Raw genomic sequence first — 16895 nt, 5'->3', positions numbered from 1 at the left:
GGTCTTATTGGTCCTGTCTGGGTCATACTGGGTCTTATTGGTCCTGTCTGGGTCATACTGGGTCTTATTGGTCCTGTTTGAGTCCTACTGGGTGTGGTGGCCCGTTCTCGGTTCCTCTTCCTCTGTACTGGGCCACGTTACGGGGCTCTGTTTCTGACTCACACAGTAAACCGTCTAAATAATGACTCTTGCAGACGTTGATTCCTTTGCGTCACTTGATTGATTTATTTTCTCTTTCGACAAAGTTAACAGCAAAACATTATCAATAAAACGTGAGGTCAAAGACTGTTCCGATGCCCCGTTCCACACAAAGAACACACTCGACACTCAGGCCCACCTCTTCCTCTTATACCAGCTGATCCTCATCAGCTGGTATAGCTGAAAAGTTCCTAAATAAAAATAATTATACAGAAAGCAAAATGCAACCTTCGTTCATAAATTAAAGGAATCACACAAATATATTAGCAAACTGAGAAATCATGATTTGTTATCAAAACTAAAGATATGGCTCTAACACTGGGTCTTACTGGTCCTGTTTGGGTCATACTGGGTCTTACTGGTCCTGTTTGGGTCATACTGGGTCTTACTGGTCCTGTTTGGGTCATACTGGGTCTTACTGGTCCTGTTTGGGTCATACTGGGTCTTACTGGTCCTGTTTGGGTCATACTGGGTCTTACTGGTCCTGTTTGGGTCATACTGGGTCTTATTGGTCCTGTTTGGGTCATACTGGGTCTTACTGGTCCTGTTTGGGTCATACTGGGTCTTACTGGTCCTGTTTGGGTCATACTGGGTCTTACTGGTCCTGTTTGGGTCATACTGGGTCTTACTGGTCCTGTTTGGGTCATACTGGGTCTTATTGGTCCTGTTTGGGTCATACTGGGTCTTATTGGTCCTGTTTGGGTCATACTGGGTCTTATTGGTCCTGTTTGGGTCATACTGGGTCTTACTGGTCCTGTTTGGGTCATACTGGGTCTTATTGGTCCTGTTTGGGTCATACTGGGTCTTATTGGTCCTGTTTGGGTCATACTGGGTCTTATTGGTCCTGTTTGGGTCATACTGGGTCTTATTGGTCCTGTTTGGGTCATACTGGGTCTTACTGGTCCTGTTTGGGTCATACTGGGTCTTACTGGTCCTGTTTGGGTCATACTGGGTCTTACTGGTCCTGTTTGGGTCATACTGGGTCTTATTGGTCCTGTTTGGGTCATACTGGGTCTTATTGGTCCTGTTTGGGTCATACTGGGTCTTATTGGTCCTGTTTGGGTCATACTGGTTCCAGTGGGTCTGAGGTACCTGTGTTGGGAACGTAAAGGAGCGTGTTTGAGTTATCAGCAAATATGAAGAACTAAATGATTGACATCAATAGAATTATTAATGTCAGTAAGATTATTAACAATTAAAATAATAACGGGGCTCCACCCTGAGAACAGGGACCAACAACCAACTACAAACTAAGTCTCATCATGTCAACAGTCAAAGTACTACACATGCAGAGTGAACAGTGAAGGTTTGAAGTGGAGCTATAATCACAATACACATGCAGAGTCATCACAGAAGTTCTAATAATAATGATCATGTCAAATAATATCTAAACTAACAACTACTACTATACAATTATGAGCACGCTGTCTAACATCTACAAACATCTGTGGTGAGAGAGAGAGTTTGCGTATGTGTGTGTGGTTGTGTGTGGCGGGGGGGGGAGAAGCGAGATACTAAGACAATGGCCACGTGGGACTACACGTTGAAGATAGATCGAACTATCAAAATGGAGGTGTAGTTTCACATGTGACCACGTCTCGCGACACCACAAAATGGTCTCGCGACTCTAAAATGGCGAGAGACTCTAAAATGGCGAGAGACTCTAAAATGGCGAGAGACTCTAAAATGGCGAGAGACAATAGAGATTCAGGGTTCCCACGGTACCTGGAAACCATGGAAAACATGGAAAACATGGAATTTATTTTTTCATTTTCCAGGTTTGGAAAAGTCATGGAAACTGAGCAAAAGTTAACACTTACATGGAAATTGAAACAGTTGTCCTGGAAAATTTTATTGAATGATGTGTAAAATAGTAATAAAATGAAACTATTGAGCACAGAATTAAGATGAGTTTATAAAAACCCTTTACATGTGAACAGCTTTTACTGGAGATAGAAATGGATGATCCCATGTTGTAGAGCAGGGATTCCCAAAGTGGGGTGCGCGAGCTGCCTCTAGTGGTGCGCTAGAGGAAAAATGTAATGGTGGTCTCATGCTGCAGTCCTGTCTCCTAAACATTACGTTCCCCCAAAACTAAAATGCATTCTCAATTACGTTTGATTTAAAAATGTATTTTCTCCCTGATTATGTTTGTGTTTGACGCATTACAAATACTCCCGGATTTTACCCGCGGGCCTTTGTGGAGGTGTTGTGGCCGCGTGATGTTCCTCGTTGCTCGGCCTGATGAGCGTGTTGCTGAGGAGACGGGCGGCGTGTTGTGGTCGTATTCTGAGCGCGTAACGGGGAGAAGGAGAGGCGGTGGTGGTGTTAAAATGTTGATTAGAAACGTATTTGTAATACGTCAATGTAATAAGTCAAACACAAACGTAATCAGGGAGAAAATACGTTTTTGGTCAAACGTAATTGAGAATGCATTTTAGTTTTGGGGGAACGTAATTTTTAGGAGACAGTCGGTGCAGCGAGGTTCTGGCTGTCTGGGTGTACAAAACACGCTTGTTGTTCATCGACAGCTTGTTGCATTATTTCATGCATTGATATTATCAAAAATACATAATCTCTAAGCATTTACAATGTAGACTTGACTGGCACATCTTTTAAATCAAGTAAGTAGTCAGGTGTCCTAGGGGGTTGTGTGTGTGAGGGGAGGGGGGGCGGAAAGCTTCAGGGGCCGATAGATCATCACTTAATATGGTACCTGGAAAATCAGGAGGTAGCATGGAAATTTTTTTCAAGGCAAGCGTGGGAACCCTGAGATTGTGTTGCACGTGTCTTAGCTCAACCAGTATATACATGTAGCTCAAACACACGCTGTGTGTCTGTTTGTAGAAGAAAAGAGAAAGCAACCAAAACAAAGCCCTACACCCCCGCCCGTCCTCTTGGCTCTGCTGCCTCGGGGCGATCGGTTCCCCCGTCGCTCAGAGGTCCCTGCGGCCGATCGACCCGGTCGCGTCTGTTTCCTGTCCTGACCCCTCAGTGGTGGAATGAACTCCCCACTGACCTCAGGACAGCAGAGTCACTGCCCATCTTTCATCAGGCTGAAGACTCACCTCTTCAAGAAGCACTACCTGAACCTTCACTCACCACTTACTGTATTCATACCAGTGTGTTTCACTTATTGTATTCATACTAGTTTGTTGCACTTATTGTATTCATACTAGTTTGTTGCACTTATTGTATTCATACTAGTTTGTTTCTGTACTTCTCTGGTTGATGCTCTATGATGCTTGTTTAGAGGAGATGCACTTATGACTTCTGGTGACGAGTAGTTATCTCAAAAGCCGATGTTGAATACACTTAATGTAAGTCGCTTTGGATAAAAGCGTCTGTTTAAATGACTGTAATGTAATGTAACAGTATGAATACACAGTATAACGGGACTCGGTCGTCCGCAAGCAAATTCTACAACACGTTATAACAATACAGCAGTGGTGGGCCATCAGGGTCAGCGAGGCCTTCTCTGCTGGCCTAAACAGAATCACAAAGTTATATCTATTTTATACTTTAATAATTGTTCTTAAATACACGACATGTATTATAATTTATAAACATATTTTCCCATTATCTTATGTTCTCACTGCACAGCTCCTGTCTTCCTCAGTTGCTCTGCTTCCAGTGCAGCTTGTTTTAAGTTGAGCTCTTATCCAATCAGATCTCACCTCTGTGTCTCTAGGTAGAACAGAGGCCTGCAGACTCACAAGTGCATCATGTGCACTTTAAGTGAATGGGGACGATGTTGTTGATTGTCATAGTGTTCAACCAATCAGAGGTTTAGTTTGACATGTTGGGCGTATTCTTTGACGTGTCAGAGCTGCTCGCCGCCTACAAGTACGTCAGCATTAGTGCAGCTCAGTGTTCAGGTGCAGTGAGGTGCAGCGTGCGCTGTGATTGGTCAGTGGGCGAGCACGTGACTATCGTAAACTGAAACTTAACTTGCCAGCAGAGCTTAGTTGGAGGACTAAGTGTTCAAATTGAAAGATATGGAAGAAATTATAACATTTTTAGGGTTTTGCTTGGTGTCGTTTATTTTTTTTTTTACCGAGCTTTGTTTTTGGCTGCATAAGGAGGAGAAACGGATTTAGTGGCGGAGTTACTGACAACCCTTTCTCAAGAAAGAAGGACATTTCAGGAAAAGCTGGACATCGTAAGAAATGGTCAGTCAACCCCAGTGGGCACCCTGACTCAGCAGGAAGAGGATTTGTATGAACGGTATTTCTTGCTGACAGCGTCGGAGAAGCGTTGCACCTTTCAAGACTGAATGTGTTTCATTTTAACTGAGCGTCTTGGTGTTTGGAGCGACGCTACGCTAACCTGAGGACGCCGTAGCATTTGAAAACTTTTGGAGACACTCGAGTGGATCTACAACTCAACCAACACGTTCGCAGTGAAACAGCTCCACAACCGCGGCCCGGCGTGAGGCCCGGCGTGAGGCCCGGCGTGAGGCCCGGCGTGAGGCCCGGCGTGAGGCCCGGCGTGAGGTGGGATCCCGGCTCCGCTGTGAACCTGCCGCAGCAGACCGGCGAAATACAACTGGGAAAGCTCGACTGTCATCACTGGCGTTCATGAATGGAGAAGGACTTCTTACTGGACCTGAAACATGTACTGGGATTACTGGGAAACTCTTTAAGTTTCGGTAAGTGACAAACTGCGTTTGTTTGTTTACATCATAACGTTACTGTTCATTTGTCTACCGTGTGGTTTTTATGAATAATATTTGAATGGCTCGTGCTCTTGTGTGGTGGAATGCGTGGATCCGCTGCAGGTTTGCTGGATTGATGCGTCATAATGAGGTTATTCAATTGTAGTAGGACAGCACTGAAGGCCCAGGTATAGAATGCACGGCCCGCCACTGCTATACAGTAACTTAAGCAAAACAAACAAGGTAATAAACACACAATGACCTAACTGCCCAGACACCAAGCTGAACCTCTTAAGGTGAGATGACTTCTTTGTGGTCGACGTGGTCTTTCGAGTCCTTAGTTAAACTCGGCACCGGAGATTTAAGGGAATTTCTCCCTCACGATCGGAAAGTTTGTCCTTCTCTGAAGAATGTGTTTTCTTCCTTCTGCAGGCAAGTTGTCCGCTTGTCTTTTTCAGAATCCGAAACAAAACGTATGTAAAATGGCCGATGATTTTCTTTTAAAAGCAGCAGAGCTGTGTTCTGTGCTTCCCCACTCCGATGCGAGTCAGACGGGAGAGCGGTGCGTTCAGGTGCGCTCTGGTGTTTTATAGACTCTGTGACATCTGGTCGTAGAACCGGAAGTCCGCTGCGCAGCTCCAAGCTGTTGACCAATGGGGAGCCAGTGCTGCGTTTGGGTGAAGATTTCACAACTAGCTGTGATTTTAGCTTTCTTGGAGCTTGATGTGATCTTTCAACTTAAATCAGGCTTTTGGCTGAACAAGCAGGCCCAAGTCTTTTCCTTTGTTCAAATAGGCACATGGTAAGGCACAACACCTGTGTTTTGTTTTTCAGACCGTCTACAGGTGAGGTGCTCAGGTGGGCGGCAAGTTTGGAGGCTCTGCTGACCAATCAGTGTAAGAAAGACGTCCTTTTGGGGTCCATGTTGAGTCTGTTGAACTTGTTGTAGACCACTTCCTGAAGGGGTCTCGAGTCCTGTGACCCGGTCTGGATGCACCCTGGTCTAACCCTTCTCCTTACTCTGTTCCCATTGGTCAGATGGTCTGGCAGTGTTCCGTCACTTCCTGAGGTCAGAGTTCAGCGAGGAGAACCTGGACTTCTGGTTGGCTGTGGAGAGATTCAAGAGGACACACCCCCTCAGCAAGATGGCCGCCAGAGCTGCGGAAATCTACGATGAGTTCATTTCTACCAACGCATCGAGACAGGTACCTGTCTATCTGTCCGTCCTCTGATTGGTCCTCTGATTGGTCATGTGACCCCACTGCGCTCTGTCTCCAGGTCAACATGGACTCTTCCGTCAGAGAATCGACCAATCAGAGCCTGCGTGTGGGCGTTAACCACACAACCTTCCAGCTGGCTCAGGATGAGATTCTGGGCCTGATGGAGAGTGACAGTTACCCACGATTCCTCAGGTCCCGCCTCTACACCCAGCTGGCCAATAAGGGGAGACAGACCGCCACAGAGACGTCCAATCAGAGCGCAGCTGGGTCTCTACCTGTCAGTGAGTGAAGAGGAAACAGAGGCTGACCTTCATCTGATTGGCCATCGAGAGCTGGCCGATGAAAATAAACTTCAATTGCATTATGGGAAATGTAGAATCCAGTGTTTTTGGATTACTGTTCAGATCTGGACCGTTTTGTTTTGAAGTACTTTATATTTTTAGTACGTTATACCTTTAAACAGATGGATGGAATCACTTTAGAATTCTTTGAACAATCAATTTATAAAAGCTAAATTTATCCAGCAGATTTAATCTCAATTGAGTTGTATTTGAACTTTTATCAAACAAATATCAATATCAAATACCTGCAGAACTAACAATCTGATATGCTAATGACCTCAGTTGGGCCTAAATCATATATATATATATATATAGATATATATATATATATTAAGTGAAGTTGTAGACGTTTGTGTTATTAGAAGAGCAGATGTAAAGTTACTGTAACAGAAGATTAATAAAAACCTGTTGGATGAAGTGTTACAATAAATGATGACGTTGGACTTTCTGCTTATTCTTTATTTTTATATTTAGACGACCAGCAGCTGGTTCATTGTTTTCTTTCATGTCAGATATGAAGTGTAATTTATCTTTAATCGAAACACAAAATATAGAAAACAACAGATTTTATGAATCAGCAACTGGTTTAATTAACTGGCTGAATCTTTGAGGTTTTATTAATTCATCTTTCTGACACACCTGTCATATTGTGTACATCAATAAAGAGAGAAATTATTATTATTATTATTAGTTTGTCTCGAATAAAACATTTTCAATTATTAAAATCCTGTATTTAATATCTGCCCGTAGTACATTTTAACATATCCTCCTGTTACTAAATACATGTTTGCACAAAAAAAATACCTTAATACTACTAAAAATAATAATAATAATAATATCTGCATAAAGAAATGAGATCAGTTCATTCAGAGCTTTCTTACTTTATACAATTTAAATACTGAGAAACAGACTGAAGATGTTTTATTAGAGAGACAGAAAGGAAACATACAGAGACATCATGGACAGACAGAACCCCAGTCCATCAGGGACAAACAGAACCCCAGTCCATCAGGGACAAACAGAACCCCAGTCCATCATGGACAGACAGAACCCCAGTCCATCAGGGACAAACAGAACCCCAGTCCATCAGGGACAAACAGAACCCCAGTCCATCAGAAGAACTCAGCGGTGGTTTCTACCCGGCCAGGATGTGTTTGACGAACTCGGAGTAGTTAATGAGTCCATTGGCGTCCTCTTGCCCCACCATCAGCCGGTCCACCTCGTTCTCCGTCATCTTCTCCCCCAGCGTGGACAGGACGTGGCGGAGCTCGGCCCCCATCACCGTGCCGTTGCCCTCCTTGTCGAACACCCTCAGACCCTCCACAAAGTCCTCGAAGGTGCCCTGCTCTTTGGACCGGGCCACGTGCTGCAGCATTGGCAGGAAGGCGTCAAAGTCCAGCAGCTTGACGTTCAGCTCCTCCGCCTTCGGCCTCCCCAGCAGCTTTAGCACCTCGTCGTTGGTGGGGTTGTGGCCGAGCGCCCGCATCACGTCTCCGCACTGAGCGAAGGTGATCTTCATCTCGCCCGCGGGCGTCTCGTCAAACAGCGTGAAGGCGTCTCTGAACTCTTCGATCTGGTCGGGGGTAAACTCCACCACGATGCTCTTCAGGTCCACCTCGGGAGGTTTGGATTCCGGCTCTGCAGGTTTGGCTGGTAGAGGAGGCTCTTCCTTCTTCGCCTCCACCTTCTTCACCTCCGTCTTCTTTGGTTCCACTTTCTTCGGTGCCATGATGCTGCAGAGAAGACAGACGGAGATGAAGGGTTTTTATAACGGCCAGAGGCGGAGCGACCGGGCGATTGGGGCGAGAGAGAGAGAGAGAGAGAGAGAGAGAGAGAGAGAGAGAGAGAGCGAGAGAGAGAGAGAGAGAGAGAGAGAGAGAGAGAGAGAGAGAGAGAGAGAGAGAGAGAGAGAGAGAGAGAGAGAGAGAGAGCAAGCAAGCAGCCGGCTTGGATAGATGGAAGAAAACCAGAATAGAAACACTCAAGGAGAAGATAAGAGTCAGAAGATAAGAACCTGAACCAGTCTGAACTAGGTCTTCAGTGACACACGAACCAACAGGAACTAAGTTCTTTAGTTAAGATGAATCTAATGTGACCTCATCCTGTTGTCATGTGACAGATGTTATGTCTTCACTAGCTCTCACTGTAAATCTGTGTCTTAGTTCATTAAAGGTTATTTACATGAATTGCATTTCAACCTATATCCCAACTGCAGTCATTGCATCATAGTCCTCGTGACCTCAATTTTCAGGAAGGCAGCTGGTCTGGGAGTAGATTTGAATCTTTTAAAACTGTGTGGAACTGGTTTCAATGGAAGAGACCAGAACCTACGTGCTCACTACCCTGGTTACTAGAGGAAGCTCTGGTTAACGGAGCCAGGATGGACATCCAGGTCTCAGCAGCATGCTGTGCTCCTCTGGGACCACCACCCTGAGGAAAGTGGTGGCTGTAGCTGGTCCTGGACTGACAGAGGAGGAGGTCAAGATGCTGCAGGAGTACGGCAGAGGAGAGGAAGCTCCTGGCTCCACAGATCTCTTTCCAGAACTAGGCTTTGTTCCACATCTGAGTCAGGTCTCAGGACCATCATTAAGTGGAACAGACTGTAAAGTTGTGGACCTGCACACAGCTAAAGGAGAAACTGTCTCCGTACAATGTGTAAAAACACTGAACAAAAGCAAAGTGACCGGTAGAGCTGACACAGTGTGGAGACAGAAGCTGGATGTGGACACTTGTGTGAAACCAGGTTGGAGAGTTTTTCTACAAACATATTAAAATGAGAAGTGGAGATCTACAGTGGAGGATTTTACACGCTGCTATTACTGTTAACGCTTTATCTCTGTTATTACTCCCACTGTGTTTAGTCTATGTCTATTCTGTGAGGCAGTAGAAACCGTTTTTCACTGTTTTTATGACCTTTTTAATTGTTTTTAGACGGTTTGGTGAAACCTGGTCTCAGACTACCTTCATTCTCTGTCTCTCTCTCGATTTATTCCGGTCTCTGTATCTGTGTATCACATTAACATTCCCTGCTGTGATAAGGACAGAGATTACCCACAATGCTCTGGGTGTCCTTCAGGCTTTAAATAACAGTGATGATAGAGTCCAGACCTGCAGAGAGCTTCACTTTATTTTAGAATAAAAACCTGATTAAACTCAAAGAATAGTATTGTATTTTGATTTAATGGAACAATAGTATTATGATATAATATGGGTATAACGGTAAATATACATATAATATGACAGCATAATATTATACTTATTATTAAGATTATACTATAATACATAATATAATACCTAAAGATCATTCTGAATATTACAACCCTCTATCAACATGTTAATAAATATCAATATTACAACACTTAACACAATATTCATAATATAAATATGACAACACTTGATCACAATATTAATCATTTTACAACTCTGAAACATTATATTAATAATGTTGATATCACAATACTTTGTCAAAATATGTATATTATTACAACACTTAATCATTATGTTAATAATTACATTAATTACATTAAATGAACGATGTGATGATGTGAAGTTATTTGATACTTTATGACATGCAACATGATCAGGTACAACTTTTAATGCTGATGATGTCATTACTTTGAACTGGTAAAATATTCATGAAAGCTTTTGACTTTGACTCAACGTTGATACTGATCCCTCATTGGTTCGTGAGCTTACGCAGGTGTTATTGAGTGACAGCAGGGACAGCACTGGTGCATTCTGGGTTATCAGTAGGATCTGGAGACACAGAAACTTATCAATTAGTAAAAATCAGTGATCAGTGATCATAAATAAATGAGATTAAGTAATTGTTGTTGTACAACATAATAAACTTAACATCTAAGCAGACAGTGGTTAGATGAACTCGTATGACGTCACTACCACAGTACTGGAGACAGAAGTTAGAAGTTTGTCTCCAATGGCAGAATTCAGATCAGCAAATACTTCTGTCAGCGGGTGTACTTGGTTCAGCAAGTATAATTGTGTCAGCAGTATCAGCAGGTGTACTCATGTCAGCAGGTGTACACGTGTCAACAGGTGTACTCCTGTCAGCAGGTGTACACGTGTCAACAGGTGTACACGTGTCAGCAGGTGTACTCGTGTCAACAGGTGTACTCCTGTCAGCAGGTGTACACGTGTCAACAGGTGTACACGTGTCAGCAGGTGTACTCCTGTCAGCAGGTGTACTCGTGTCAACAGGTGTACTCCTGTCAGCAGGTGTACACGTGTCAACAGGTGTACACGTGTCAGCAGGTGTACTCCTGTCAGCAGGTGTACTCGTGTCAACAGGTGTACTCCTGTCAGCAGGTGTACACGTGTCAACAGGTGTACACGTGTCAGCAGGTGTACTCCTGTCAGCAGGTGTACTCGTGTCAACAGGTGTACTCCTGTCAGCAGGTGTACTCGTGTCAGCAGGTGTACTCCTGTCAGCAGGTGTACTCGTGTCAGCAGGTGTACTCCTGTCAGCAGGTGTACTCGTGTCAGCAGGTGTACTCCTGTCAGCAGGTGTACACGTGTCAACAGGTGTACACCTGTCAGCAGGTGTACTCCTGTCAGCAGGTGTACTCGTGTCAACAGGTGTACTCCTGTCAACAGGTGTACACGTGTCAGCAGGTGTACTCGTGTCAACAGGTGTACTCCTGTCAACAGGTGTACTCCTGTCAGCAGGTGTACTCCTGTCAGCAGGTGTACTCGTGTCAGCAGGTGTACTCCTGTCAGCAGGTGTACTCGTGTCAGCAGGTGTACTCCTGTCAGCAGGTGTACACGTGTCAACAGGTGTACTCCTGTCAGCAGGTGTACTCCTGTCAGCAGGTGTACACGTGTCAACAGGTGTACACGTGTCAGCAGGTGTACTCCTGTCAGCAGGTGTACTCGTGTCAACAGGTGTACTCCTGTCAGCAGGTGTACTCCTGTCAGCAGGTGTACACGTGTCAACAGGTGTACACGTGTCAGCAGGTGTACTCCTGTCAGCAGGTGTACTCGTGTCAACAGGTGTACTCCTGTCAGCAGGTGTACTCCTGTCAGCAGGTGTACTCGTGTCAACAGGTGTACTCGTGTCAGCAGGGCTAAATCTGACCAGATTTAGCCCCTCCCACTGATGACAGCAGTGCCTTTAGTCCCGCCCACAGCCCTATCATGGCTGACAGAAAGCTTTCAGGTGTAGCTCCTCCCTCTCTGTCTTCACCTTCTCATCAGAATGGGAGAATCAGGGGCAAGGCTCCTAAATGCTCTCCACCCCCCCACCGTAACGGCAGTCTGGAGACCAGACCGGGACACCACAGTCCCAGCAACACCAGCACCAGAACCTCAGCCTCCACCTCACCCCTCAGGACCCTCAGAGGCCTAATGACTCCCGTGCCAAGTCCTGGTCGAGGCAGCCACGGCTCCACCAGGCCTCGGATTCAGAGCCTGGGCTCTACTCTGAGCTCCGGGACCAGAACCATGACTTCCAGAATCAAGGTAACGGTCAGCTTCTGCTGCCATAACACAATCAAACACTTCCCAGGTTGATCCAGAATGGGCCAGTGATCTGGTTTGTAGTCCAGCACACAGCACCCTCTGTCCTCAGACCCTCCACTCAGATCATTACAGTACAAATAGATGTGAAGAAGGGATCTGGGAGAATGTTGAGCATCTTCGGCTGTAAGACCTGATCCAGATAGGACCTGATCCAGAGTAATGCATGTTTGATCGGGGTTCTTGAAAGTGTAATCTTTAGTTCCTCATATGAGAACATGAATCACGTTAATAACTCGTGGCTGGTCCTTGTGTTGTTGCTGCAGCGTAGAAGCAGCCAGCCGGAGGAGCCGGAGGAGCCGGAGGAGCCGGAGGAGCCGGAGGAGCCGGAGGAGCCGGAGGAGCCGGAGGAGCCGGAGGCCTTGTTGGACCTGATCCTGGAGTGTCAGGCTCAGAGACTGGAGGACCAGAGAGCCAGCCTTAGTCTGTTGCCTGACCCAGGACCAGCCTCTCCCTGTGGAGCCTGCAGCCCCGAGCAGCCCACCTCACCCAGTCCGAACTTTTACTACATGCTCATCCACTACCAGGTACCAGCATGTCCTATGGAAATACTATATATATCTATATAGATAGATCTATATATATATATATATATATATATATATATATTAGTGCTGAGCAACGATTAAAAATTTTTATCGCATTGTTATGCGCAGAGTTCAATAATGAATTCAAAAGTAGTGTCTTGTGCACTTTTATTTTAAAAGTCCTGCTATATGAACTAAAGGTCAATAACATTTGGTTTAAACACTTTAAACACATCAGGTTGTTGTTAGCAGCAGTATTCCCTTCACATAGCAGCAGTTATAACACAGTTATAATGATTCTGATCATAGATATTCAGGTGTTCACAACTTTATCTTCATGTGTAAGAGATGATATTTAAATATACACCTTGAGAACTGAAACATATCTACGTCATGTTGTTATGTTTGTTAGATTCTCAGTAGTGATACTAAATGATGCTTATTATACATATTACCAACAAAACACTTTAAAAACTCGACAATATGTATTTTAATATTGTCACTGTTGTAAAGTGTTTGATTGCATGATTTACTTTTATTGTGAAGAGCATGAAAACGGAAGTGCTTTTACTTTGAAGAGACAGGAAGTAGAATGGTACGTGTTCGCTAACAATGTTGATGAAACTTGGAAAACCACATGTCGGGTGCAAGAGCGCGTTGTGTTCACTGCAACACTGTAACACTAACACTGCAACACCAACACTGTAACACTGTAACACTGCAACACTGCAACACTAACACTGCAACACTGTAACACTGCAACACTAACACTGCAACACTAACACTGTAATACTAACACTGTAACACTGCAACACTGAAACACTGAAACACTGCAACACTAACACTGTAACACTGCAACACTGTAACACTGCAACACTAACACTGTAATACTAACACTGTAACACTGCAACACTGCAACACTGCAACACTGAAACACTGCAACACTAACACTGTAACACTGCAACACTGTAACACTGCAACACTAACACTGTAACACTGCAACACTGCAACACTAACACTGCAATACTAACACTGCAACACTGTAACACTGTAACACTGTAACACTACAACACTGCAACACTAACACTGTAACACTGTAACACTGCAACACTGCAACACTAACACTGCAACACTGTAACACTGCAACACTAACACTGCAACACTAACACTGTAACACTGCAACACTGCAACACTGCAACACTAATACTGTAACACTGTAACACTGTAACACTGTAACACTGTAACACTGTAACACTGTAACACTGTAACACTGTAACACTGTAACACTAACACTGTAACACTGTAACACTGTAACACTAACACTGCAACACTGTAACACTGTAACACTAACACTGCAACACTGCAACACTGCAACACTGTAACACTAACACTGTAACACTGTAACACTGCAACACTGCAACACTGCAACACTGTAACACTGTAACACTAACACTGTAACACTGCAACACTAACACTGTAACACTGTAACACTAACACTGTAACACTGCAACACTGTAACACTGTAACACTGCAACACTAACACTGTAACACTGTAACACTGCAACACTAACACTGTAACACTGTAACACTGCAACACTAACACTGTAACACTGCAACACTGTAACACTAACACTGTAACACTAACACTGTAACACTGTAACACTGTAACACTGCAACACTGCAACACTGTAACACTGTAACACTGTAACACAAACACTGTAACACTGCAACACTAACACTGTAACACTGTAACACTAACACTGTAACACTGCAACACTGTAACACTGTAACACTGCAACACTAACACTGTAACACTGTAACACTGCAACACTAACACTGTAACACTGTAACACTGTAACACTGCAACACTAACACTGTAACACTGCAACACTGTAACACTAACACTGTAACACTAACACTGTAACACTGTAACACTGCAACACTAACACTGTAACACTGCAACACTAACACTGTAACACTGTAACACTGTAACACTGCAGTTCAGACAGTAACGTGAAAAGCTCCACTTCACAACAGTCACGTTTGATCTGTCACCAGGTGAGTGAGTGAGCGTGTGAGTGAGTGAGTGAGAGAGTGAGCGTGTGAGAGAGAGAGTGTGTGAGTGTGTGTGTGAGACCAGAGTGAAGGAGGTGACGGAGTGTAGGAGGGTTTGGGGGAAGAAGGAAGTGACGCCACATGAACACAGCTATTCACTGCTTGCTGCCTGGTTCTTGTGGTTCTGAATGTTGCTTAATAATTAATAAATTGTTGCTAAATAAATGTTGCTTAATAATAAATAAATAAAAAACTGCGTTAACGCGCCATAATATAATTGTCAGCGTTAATTAATGAATGCGTTAATGCGATAATAACGGGTTAACTTGCCCAGCACTAATATGTGTATATATATCAGATAGATATATATATATATAGTAGATATCCCTCCTCTAGTGATAAACCAGGCTGCACCAACATGCTGAATGCTATTGAGCGCCGTCACACTACTCCTTCACCAGCCCAGTTCTCCAGACCATCCTGCTTTGTCAAAGAAAACAAAAGCCCAAACAGAGAATCAACTCAGACACGCCCCTCAAGAGTCTCACCAGAGAGGATTTGGCTTTTCTGCTTTTTTGCTGTATTGAAACCGAACCGTACCGTACTGAACCGCACCGAACCATACCGTACCGTACCGTACCGAACCGTACCGAACCGAACCGAACCGTACCGAACCGTACCGAACCGTACCGTACCGAACCGTACCGTACCGAACCGTACCGAACCGAACCGAACCGAACCGTACCGTACCGAACCGAACCGTACCGAACCGTACCGTACCGAACCGTACCGTACCGTACCGAACCGAACCGTACCGTACCGTACCGTACCGAACCGTACCGAACCGTACCGTACCGAACCGTACCGTACCGTACCGAACCGTACCGAACCGTACCGTACCGAACCGTACCGAACCGTACCGTACCGAACCGAACCGTACCGAACCGTACCGAACCGTACCGTACCGTACCGTACCGAACCGTACCGAACCGTACCGAACCGAACCGTACCGAACCGTACCGTACCGTACCGAACCGAACCGTACCGAACCGTACCGTACCGAACCGAACCGTACCGAACCGTACCGTACCGAACCGTACCGTACCGTACGGTACCGAACCGTACCGAACCGTACCGTACCGAACCGTACCGTACCGAACCGAACCGTACCGAACCGTACCGAACCGTACCGTACCGTACCGAACCGAACCGTACCGAACCGAACCGTACCGTACCGAACCGTACCGAACCGAACCGTACCGTCTTCCCGTCTCACCGTGTCTTCCCGTCTCACCGTGTCTTCCCGTCTCACTGTCTTCTCGTCTCACCGTGTCTTCCCGTCTCACTGTGTCTGTCTCTAGTCTGACAGGATGGAGGACCAGAGGTGCTCCCTTCCTGATCTGGATGATGTGGTCGGTTCGGTTCCTGACGGTCAGCAGGATTTCTTCAGCTTGGTTCAGAGGGTTCAGTCCAGGAGGATGGACGAACAGAGAGCCTCGCTGCTGCCGATGCACTCTGAGGACCACGTCAACATCCACCATCCTCAAAAGCATCAGTGATGAGGAGTCTGAGAGTCCATCAGAGCCCCACTGAGCTTCTAGTGCTCTTCAAAGACTACAATTGCTGTTCCTAAATATCAGACTGTGGGACAGAACAGGGATCTGGTCTTCTGCAGGATTCAGACTGAAATCAGAATCCAGACTGTGTTGATGTGGAAACCTTGAAGACTGAACTGATTCCAGACCCTGAAGGTCTGACCTGAGACCAGCCGTCTGGGCTCCTATGATGGCCTCTCAGTGGTTTTAGAGTTCATGTGTTTGTGAGTTCACATCATTACACATTCAGACCTTTATCTGGTAAACATGGATGTAACAAAACGCAGACTTTAAGATATGTTAATCATCTTTACTAATGTTTGGAGGAAATACATTGAACATTACTCATTACAGAGATCACCTGGACCTGAACCAGGTCCACACCTGAACCAGGTCCAGACCTGAACCAGGTCCACACGTGAACCAGGTCCAGACCTGAACCAGGTCCTGGGCCCCTGTGTTGTCTAACCATTACCCTTCTGTCCTGTAGAGTTGTTAAAGTGTAACATCTGAAGACATCTTGTAACATGTTACTGATATTTAAACATCAGATTCATGAATGAACAGAATGTAAACTCATATAAACATGAATTACTTTCATTTACTGGAACAATGTGTCAGTTACATTTTTCAGGAAAACAAACTTTTATGTGCATGAAGAATAAAAGAGAAACTTTACTTTAAACTTTGCTTTCATGAAAGTACAGAAGTACTAGTAGCTAAATCAAAGTAAAAGTACTCATAAGTAAAATGTACCTTTTTGGTTG

At 44.9% G+C, this 16895-nt stretch overlaps 2 protein-coding genes across 3 annotated transcripts in view; one reads left to right on the top strand and one right to left on the bottom strand.

Moving 5' to 3' along the window:
- The window catches only part of LOC306778793 (regulator of G-protein signaling 3-like), a 33980-nt gene extending 27282 nt beyond the window's left edge, over positions 1-6698 (top strand). For both annotated transcript variants that reach the window (XM_079270468.1, XM_079270467.1), the window contains exons 15-17: positions 5690-5751; positions 5894-6060; positions 6134-6698. In XM_079270468.1, the coding sequence (XP_079126594.1) occupies positions 5690-5751; positions 5894-6060; positions 6134-6364 (460 nt within the window). In that variant the 3' untranslated portion in view covers positions 6365-6698. The remainder of the gene's footprint in view (positions 1-5689; positions 5752-5893; positions 6061-6133) is intronic.
- Positions 6699-7551: 853 nt separating this feature from the next.
- LOC306778764 (myosin light polypeptide 6-like) lies at positions 7552-8145 on the bottom strand (the record flags this gene model as incomplete). The annotated part of the gene is made up of 1 exon (XM_079270427.1): positions 7552-8145. One exon carries the CDS (start codon positions 8143-8145, stop codon positions 7552-7554), a length of 594 nt encoding a protein of 197 aa, XP_079126553.1.
- Positions 8146-16895: the final 8750 nt, after the last annotated feature.

This window comes from Melanostigma gelatinosum, assembly GCF_949748355.1.
Source record: "Melanostigma gelatinosum genome assembly, chromosome: 6".
NCBI lineage: Eukaryota > Metazoa > Chordata > Actinopteri > Perciformes > Zoarcidae > Melanostigma > Melanostigma gelatinosum.
This window is presented reverse-complemented; position numbering and strand designations above follow the sequence as displayed.